An 8931-nucleotide genomic window follows, 5' to 3' on the forward strand; every position below is an offset into this window, starting at 1 on the left:
CTGATTTGACACTGTGTTAAGGAGTGTCATGTACATATGGCTTGGGACTACAGTCCCTAAGGTGTAGCCCACAGTGGCACCCCCAGCATGACTTGCGGGAGGCTGGGTTGAAAATGGTGTGTGTCAGCAGCAGCAAAGGCTGAGCAGTGAGAGCTGCAGGAATCCCACATGGTCAGTAAGTCTGGGTGAGATAGGAAAATGGAATATCCTTGGAAATTTCTAGGCCCCCTCCTTTGGCTCCTGGGCCCCCCATTGACCCTGGGCCTGGGTACAATTTACCCCCTGCACCTCCTCCCATGGGCTCTGCCATCACAGGACCCCTCATCTAATGAGTGTCTGGATATCCACCACACATGTATGGATTATGCTGGCAATGCCTGGATGTACCACAATTAAGAGCTGCTTTAGATCCCTGACTTGAATGGAATAAGCAGAGTGACTGTGGCTCTAGATAATAACTCCATCTCCAAGGAGACTGATCAAACAGTGGCCATCTGATTGCTTGTGGGTCTGGTTCTGGCCCTCAGGAAGGCATGGTCATGTAGCAAGTTCAATTCCCCCTTATGTGCTGGGAATTTCAGTCATACAGGTAAATCCTGAAAAGGAACCTAATAAAGAAAATGAAGTTGGTAGTAGGAAGGACGTTAGGAAGAATAATAATAGGACTTTAACACTGGAAGTCCATTAAATCCAAATACACTGAAGTCAACGGAGATGCGCATTTACACAATGTATACAACTAACTTTCAATGGAACAGAAAGTGTTCATTTCTGAAGTCGGTGAAATCGACTTCTGAAGTTGGTGGAATCCTGTTAAATTGAGGATTCACTGTATCATAGTGATTGGTGCTGGACCCCAACTTGGACAATGACTGAGCAAAGCCCAGTCTGTAGACCCCAGCAAATAATAACAAGCCAATTTGTACATGTTTTATTTTTCAAAAAACAAGAACAAACAAGATACTTCATCAACATTTCAAACAAATACTGCAGAAATAGCAGGAATTTTTCAAACATCTTGATGCAAACAAATATTTGCATGACTGAGTACAAAACCTATTTTAACACTCCTAAGCTGTACAAGGTTTCTCTCCTGAGTGGGTCCTCTGGTGGCTAATAAGATTACCACTCTGACTGAAGGTCATTCCACACTCCTGACAGTTATAGGGTTTCTCCCCTGTGTGGGTTCGCTGGTGGCTAGTAAGACTACCACTCTGACTGAAAGCCTTTCCACACTCCTGGCACTTATAGGGTTTCTCCCCTGTGTGGGTTCGCTGGTGGCTAGTAAGACCACTGCTCTGACTGAAGGTCATTCCACACTCCTGGCACTTATAGGGTTTCTCCCTTGTGTGGGTTCGCTGGTGGCTAATAAGATTACCACTCTGACTGAAGGTCATTCCACACTCCTGGCACTCATACGGTTTCTCCCCTGTGTGGGTTCGCTGGTGGATCTTAAGTGCTCTACCATGACTGAAGGTCATTCCATACTCCTGACAGTTATAGGGTTTCTCTCCTGCGTGGGTTCGCTGGTGGTTAGTAAGACTACCACTCTGACTGAAAGCCTTTCCACACTCCTGGCACTTATAGGGTTTCTCCCCTGTGTGGGTTCGCTGGTGGCTAGTAAGACCACTGCTCTGACTGAAGGTCATTCCACGCTCCTGGCACTTATAGGGTTTCTCTCCTGTGTGGTTTCGCTGGTGGCTAGTAAGACCACTGAAGGTCATTCCACGCTCCTGGCACTTATAGGGTTTCTCCCCAGTGTGGGTTTGCTGGTGGCTAGTAAGACTACCACTCTGACTGAAAGCCTTTTCACACTCCTGGCACTTATAGGGTTTCTCCCCTGTGTGGATTCTACAATGGATTGTAAGACTATTACTCAGACTGAAGGTCTTTCCACATTGCTGGCACACATAGGGTTTCTCCTCTGTGTGGGTTCTCTGGTGGATTGTAAGATTACCACTCTGACTGAAGGTCATTCCACACTGCTGGCACACATCGGGTTTCTCCCCTGTGTGGGTTCTCTGGTGGATCATAAGTGCTCTACCACGACTGAAGATCTTTCTGCACTCATGGCACTTAAAGGGCTTCTCCCCTGTTTTGACTCTTTGCTGTGAAGACTGAGTCTGTTCCTTCTTTCTTCCAATCTGGTCCCAAACAGATGCTGTTGAAATAAGAAAAGAAATGCATTAGGAGACCAAAGGAGGAAACTGCAGCTAGTTTGGGAAGTGTGATGTCTATGACCCCCCCCAGTGCCCCGACTCACGGGGGGTGTGTGTGGAGTGTCTAACAGGGATCTGTGAAGTGTGCCTGTGCTCTCCCAAGTTCCCTTCATCGCTGGGATCCAGACCAGGCAGTAGATGACTATGATGACAGAGCCCTCAGGCTTGCATCCTGCCACTACCACCTCATTACTGGCACTGACTGAACCCCTTATACAGAGGTCTCCCATAGAAGCATATGTTGCCTCACCCCCTTTCCAGTCCAGAACCCCCTCCCTAGTGTCCCTGTCATCCAGGCAATCAGGAATCCTGCCTTGGGAGAGGCATAAGTAGTCTCACGACACACTTGTTGTCTACCTACAGGCAGGGTTAGTGTCTGGTTTGTAGTGGTACACCACTTAATTGTATAACAGCGCAATCCTAACTATGAGTTAGTATGTAAAGCACGTTTACACCTCCTCTAGAGCAAGCTGCACCAGTACATAGAGGTACGCCAGCACACAGAGGCTGCATCCAGCAACCATGGCAGCTTGCAGGGCGAACCTTACCTTGGCCGAACTTGGCCAACACAAGGCTCTGGTGTGGGCAGGGGGAAGGTGGGAGGGAGGCATTCTGGGGGGAGGGTGGGCAGAGGGTGGGGCTGGGATTCAGCTGTTATGCCAGATCCCAACCCCATAGGGACTGCAGTGCTTACCCAGGGGTAAGGGGAAGAGTTTCCCCTTACCTTTGGCTGAGCCACTGTGGAGCCCTATCTTGCACTGGATACAGTGCAAGCCTCCTGGCTCGCTTGTTCCAGCACAAGATAGGATTGCGCCCTAAGTGTCCTGGCATGGGGCTCAATGCCTATACGGGGAGGGGAGGGGGTGGTGATAGCAGAGCATCCTAGGTGGCTTGGCAGGCGCAAGGAGAGGGGCAGTAACATTGTTCCCAGAAAAATTATTTCAATTATATATATGTAATTGACATAAGGTACAAAAAGAATAAAAGTTTTAATAACTACAAACAATTACCACTTACATGGGTCAATAAAATTATAAAACAATTTATATAAATAAAGCTATTGCTGTCTATATAAAATGACATCATCTAATGCACACACATACATTTGGAACAACAAGAAAAGAAAGGGTTAATCTAACTAAAGATTCTGGAGTTGCTATGGCACAGGGAGGATAGAAAAGGGACTGACAGGTTTGGGAATGCAGTTTTGTGCCTGGGATCTTTTCAATGCAATACAATGTGTTGTCACACATTGATTGTATAATATACTATCAGACATAAAGAGGCGATGCTCCCACAGCTGAAATTCCTCAGGTTAAAAAAAGGCAGGAATGTGGCACAAAACATTACTTCATTAAGGGCACAATCCTATGCAAGTCTTCTCAGAAGTAAGTCCTATTGTGTTCAATGGGTCTTACTCCCAGGAAAGTGTGGATAGGATTGCAGCCTTCGGGCAGAATACTATGCATATCTACTCAGAAGTAAATCTCATTATAGCCAATGGGGCTTATTCCCAGGAAAGTGGAAGTGGGATTGCAGCCTTAGGGCACAATCCTATGCATGTCTACTCAGAAGTAAGTCCTATTGTGCTCAGTGAGGCTTTCTTCTAGCACCTGAGCAGTCACAATGCAGCCCTGAATTAGCATTGCTCCTTCTCTAGCAGAAAAGTTCCTTTAGGTTATTCTCTCTCTCCCCTCCCACCCCCCCCCCCAAGTGAAATGGCAGACTGACTAGACATTTTTTGAACAAGTTTGCAAATTGGGTTTAGGTCTTATCACCTAATGAAGAAGAACTGGAGAAGCACTGGGAAGAACTTGTGATCAGGGTGAACCTCAAAACCTGCAAGGCTTGTTACATGTGCTGTTAATTTTCATTTTTAGGCTGGGTTGTGGGTGCTTGGGCACCTACACAGCTGCAACACTTTTGAAGGACTGTGGTGGGGAGGTTGTGCCTCACCTGCCACCCCATCCACTGCAGGCCCCTACTTTGCACTATCTGGTCAGTAGCAGCCCTCAAACTTATGGGAGAATCGCCACTAGAGTAGACCAAAGTGATGGGTATCTGCTGTTGCCTGTTGGAAAGCAACCTAGAAGAACAGTCCCCTCATAGTACTTTTTTGCTCATTAGTGAAACTGTCCTTCAAGGCTGCCATTCTCTCTCAAACCCTGGAAATCAACAACTCCCCTTGAACTTGTTGGGCTTCTGAGTAGACATGCATTGGATTGCAGAGTTGGAAGTTGGAGGGGGAAGCTTTAGAGTTCACTGGAATTCTTTTTGGGGCTGGGTGGTAAAAGCAATAGAGCAGCATTTCTCAACCAGTAGTACACATACCACCAGTAGTACTTGAGGTGGTGCCCAGTGGTACTCATGGCAGGGCCCCACCCCCAGACCTCCACTGCCTGGCAGTGAGACCAACAATACAATGCAACAAACAGTGGTAGGAGGCTCAGTTCTGCTTTGCTTGCACTCAAAAAAGTCCTCCCATCTACCCTGGGATCCCAATCCAATGCATGTCTACTCAGAAGTAAGTTCCATTATAGTCAATGGGACTTACTACCAGGAAAAAGTGGATAGGATTGTAGCCTGAACCTCTTACCGTGGTTTGTTGCATCATGTCTGGCCTCCAGTTACTTCCAGTTGTACTTCCCAGAGGTGGGCCATGCAAAATGGTGAGAGGCAGATGCTGAGGAATGCTGTAATAGAACAAAAAAGAAGGGGAGATGTAAAGATGTTACTATGCTGTTGTTGCTTTTGGTTGATGATGAGGTGTCAGACTATGTGCTCAGTTCACTTTTGCTGACTGGATGTTCACCACTAAAAGTGAACTGGATCCTTGAGAGGATTGACTGCTCTGGTAAAAATCACCATGTTCCCACTGAGAAGGAAGGAGGCCCAGCTCAAAGCCCAGTGCAGCAAGTTGGTTTGTGCAGATGTGAAGGTGCTATGCTGCTGTGGTGTCTCCAGAGGTAGGTAACCTGGAGCCCTGGCAGTTCCCACCTCCTCTTCTTGGTGCCTTCCTGATTTCATTATACAACTGCCTTGAGAATTCAAGAAAAAAAATGTCCATTTGAAGTGTGCATTTCAGCCGCATGTTTATCCTCCTTGGAAACTAGTGGCCAGAGCCCTGTAAGTGTGACTATAGAGGATAGAATTGCAGCCTTGCAATTTGGATTTAGACATTGGCTGCGTATTAAAGTTACAGTGCAATCCTATGACTGTCTACTCAGAAGTAAGTCCCATTATGTTCAATGGGACTTACTCCCAGGAAAGTGTGTACTGTACAGTATAGGAGTGCAGCCGTAGTCTTTCAACTTCCTTTGCGGCAGACAATTGAAGCTGAGTTGCTCATTAGGACATAGAACCTGTTGTTAATTTATTTGAATCCCACCACTGGCTGTGACTCACTGCCTGCCTGCCTTCTCTTTGGTGCAGAGCCCAGTAGGCACATTAAGAAAAAAAAATAGGATGGAATTGACTTTTGTTGCCAGTGATCCCACAGCAGTTCTGCTTGCTTCCCACTTGTCTCCAGGTCTCTTTCCCCATAGACCTTTGTAAAAGGTGGGGGAAAGTATAGGGATGAATTTTATCAGGGGGTACAGAGTTTCTTTTGGGCACTTCCCTTCTCTATTGGATCATGATTTCCAAACCCATCGGCTCAGAATTTTCTACCAATGAAAATAAATAAAACGATGTAGGCTCGCACAAAATGTGAATGCTACTCTTCACATAATATAAATGCAAATATTTTATGAGATCCCACAAAATTTCTGGCTCTCCTCCTTTGGCCTCCATGCTCCCCCCTCTTTTTTTTTTTTTTTTTTACCCCAGGACAACTCCTTTGGCTCCTGGTCCCCCTTTTTGAACCTGGGTCCAGGTACAATTAACCTCTGCACCCCCCTCTCATGGGCCCTGGCATCACAAATTCTATATCACCAAGACATAAAAACAGCATGACTGATGCGACTGATTTCATAACAAATTAAAATAACAAATGATTATTTCATTTTCCATAATTTATTTATTTCAAATTTTAATGAATGAAGTCCGCAAGGGCGGTTTAGAACACCAAAAATTGCAGCTTAAAATATACATATTATATATATATCAAAATAGAGTTTAACAAAGGGAAACAGAGTGGAAAATGATACTTAAAATGCAGTGCTTCAACAATTCTGATTTATGATAACCACTGAATATTGGGCTGAATAAGAACATGTGTTTTCCTCACCACGGCTAGCAAGTATGTGGTGAACAAGGAGATCCTGGTAAAGATCTAAGAAGGGTTCTCCTGGATCAAGTTAAAAGTCCATCTAGCCCAACTTCTTGTGCTAATGCAAACTTACATTGGAACTCATTTGCAATTTTTTGCTCATTCATCCAGTTTGGAGAAGTCCTTTTGGAGCTCTTTGGTGCATTTTGCAGTCCACCTGAGTTTTTGACACTTTGGCTGCAATCCTAACCTCACTTTCCAGGGAGTAAGTCTCATTGAACTCAATAGGACTTACTTCTGAGTAGACCTGGTTAGGATTGTGCCCTTTGAATACTTTGCTGTTATCTGCAAAACAGGCCACTTCTCATTTATGACAGAAGGTAATAACACTAGTTCCAAAAAAGATCCTTGGTGGATTCCAATGCTTACTACCCACCACTGTAAGACGCCTCCGTTTAGATAGTGAACCTTTGGGCAAGGCCCGCCTTAATTTTTTTATCTTTGATGGTTTGGGATGCTTAATAAATAAGCAAGTAATAAATATAAATAACTCACACACTTTTGAAAAGCAAACAGTTATGCATGGGATTGGACGGTCAATGGTTTTATAACTGACGTGCAATCCAGTAGCCTGTCCGTTGTGTGGCTGTCAAATGTTAAACAAACAATTTCTAAATAATAATAATAATAATAATAATAATAGTCATCTTCCTGCAAATGCAAGAAGGTATTTTGGGGGAGTTATTTTTCTTAATGCAATATAATGTTATAGATAGAGACTAACTTTCTTTGATCAATATTTATTATCTTGTCACTTTGCCTTGATGTGGAAAATGCAACTGCTTTGATAAATGGATTTGAAAGGTTATCTGGTTTCACAGAAGCTTTGGAAGGCTGCTGCTGTATAGAGGCTGTTGCGATGTTATTTGGGAGCTCTTTAAAGCAACGTTTCTGAGGGAAAAGGAGAATTAGATACTTTGTGGAAGAAGAAGGGGGAAAAAAAGATGTCTGAATCATTCCTCCTCACCAGTTCCTTTCTCCTGAACTTGTTTAGAGATGATTCACAAATATCGCCTTGATCCAGAAAAGAAAATCTGATCATATTACGGGAGTCTGTACACACCTATTTCAATACATGCTATGTTAAACCTAGGTTTAAAGCAGAATGTATTCTTTTAAGTTCCCAAACAGCCACAAAGGCCCAAATTTGGCAGAGTTGCACAATGCCAGAGCATTGGTAGGAAGGCTGGAGGATTGCTGCAGACCTCCTGACCCAGGTAGGATGGCAGGGGAGCCCGGAGAAGGGTGGCAGAACAGGAAGGCAACAGGAAAAAGATAGGGGCTGATCACATTCAAGAAGGGAGTGAGTTTAGCAGCAGCAGCAGGCAGCAGCCACCAAATATGAACCCCCTTCCTGGACCCAATCAAGCCTTCCCATTGGCACTCCTGAAGTATGCTATTTTGTGCTCTGCTGGTGTGCCCTTTGCAGCTGCTTTGCAACAGTCACCACCAGCAGAACATGCCTTCTGCTGGTGACTGAGCCCAATAGGATTGGGCTGTTAATCTACAGTTTTGGCTAATTTCATGGATGTCCAGACGATGACCAGAAAATTAATCAAGTTCCTGCAAATTTTACTGGGAGAAAATTGGAATGATGGTCAAATACCTCCAGGTCAGTGATTTCCAAACTTACTGTGATCACAGTACCTTTTCTTTCATAGCAGACTTTTCTTCCCAGCTCTCCTGAGCGCTGCCATCTTGGATCACCCAGGAGAACCGAGAAGAAGAGGCCACTGGAGACATCCCGTGGCACCCCGTGAATTTGCTGCAGCACACAGTTTGGTGATAATCTTTCTGGAAGAAGCTGATTTTCACTTGTTCCAGAAAATGCCAGTATAGTTTAAATTGGGCAAGTGTTCTTTCCTCCCGTCCATTTTTTTTCTGTAGGCTACTCTGAATATTTAAGTAGGATCTCAATGTCTTGTTCCTGGCTAGGTTCAGAAGCATGTTTAGTAAGTTTATCCACATTCTTCATCCACATCCTTCACCCACATCACTAGTCCCAAAGCTGAGAGACAAGAAAGTTTCCAAAACTCATCTTCAGAAAATAGAAGAAAAATTCACTTGGAATTGTTATCTCAATGACATTCCTCTTCAGCAAAAGTGGTTAGGTTCAAAATTGCATATCTCTCCCTCCTGGTACTAGGGAAAGTATGCACTAAAATGACAGAAAACTGAGCCAGGTTTCTGTCATTTTAACCTATTCTGCTATATTTGCAGGGAGGGGGAGTAGAAGCTATGCTGTCCACTTGATTAGACCACAAAATTGATTTGCTCATAAAATGTCTTTATAGCTCTTTAACATCCAGATGGCCCAAACAAGATTTATTTTTTGATTGATAAATGCTGATGACAAAGTAATACAAAAACTGAGACAATATCATAGAATAAAGTGTATATACCTGTTATCACCCATCAATACCTAGTGAGTCACCACAGACC

At 44.4% G+C, this 8931-nt stretch overlaps 1 protein-coding gene across 1 annotated transcript; it reads right to left on the bottom strand.

Annotated features, from left to right (window-relative positions):
• Positions 1-1070: 1070 nt before the first annotated feature.
• LOC136657535 (zinc finger protein ZFP2-like) lies at positions 1071-8232 on the bottom strand. Its single transcript, XM_066634450.1, has 3 exons — positions 8137-8232; positions 2768-2831; positions 1071-2161 (listed from the first exon to the last, which is right to left on the bottom strand). Exons 1-3 carry the CDS (start codon positions 8230-8232, stop codon positions 1071-1073), a joined length of 1251 nt encoding a protein of 416 aa, XP_066490547.1.
• Positions 8233-8931: the final 699 nt, after the last annotated feature.

Source organism: Tiliqua scincoides, chromosome 7 (assembly GCF_035046505.1).
Source record: "Tiliqua scincoides isolate rTilSci1 chromosome 7, rTilSci1.hap2, whole genome shotgun sequence".
In the NCBI taxonomy this organism is placed as follows: Eukaryota; Metazoa; Chordata; class Lepidosauria; order Squamata; family Scincidae; genus Tiliqua; species Tiliqua scincoides.

Bases quoted from the DNA above. Each gene is read 5' to 3' on its own strand.
- LOC136657535 (XM_066634450.1), bottom strand. From the start codon at position 8,232: ATGTCTCCAGTGGCCTCTTCTTCTCGGTTCTCCTGGGTGATCCAAGAT. The intron at 2,832-8,136 runs GTACTGTGATCA...CCCTCCCCCCAG, and splicing joins AGTCTGCTATGAAAGAAAAG to AATGCCTCCCTCCCACCTTC. The intron at 2,162-2,767 runs GTAAGGTTCGCC...TTATTTCAACAG, and splicing joins GTTGGCCAAGTTCGGCCAAG to CATCTGTTTGGGACCAGATT.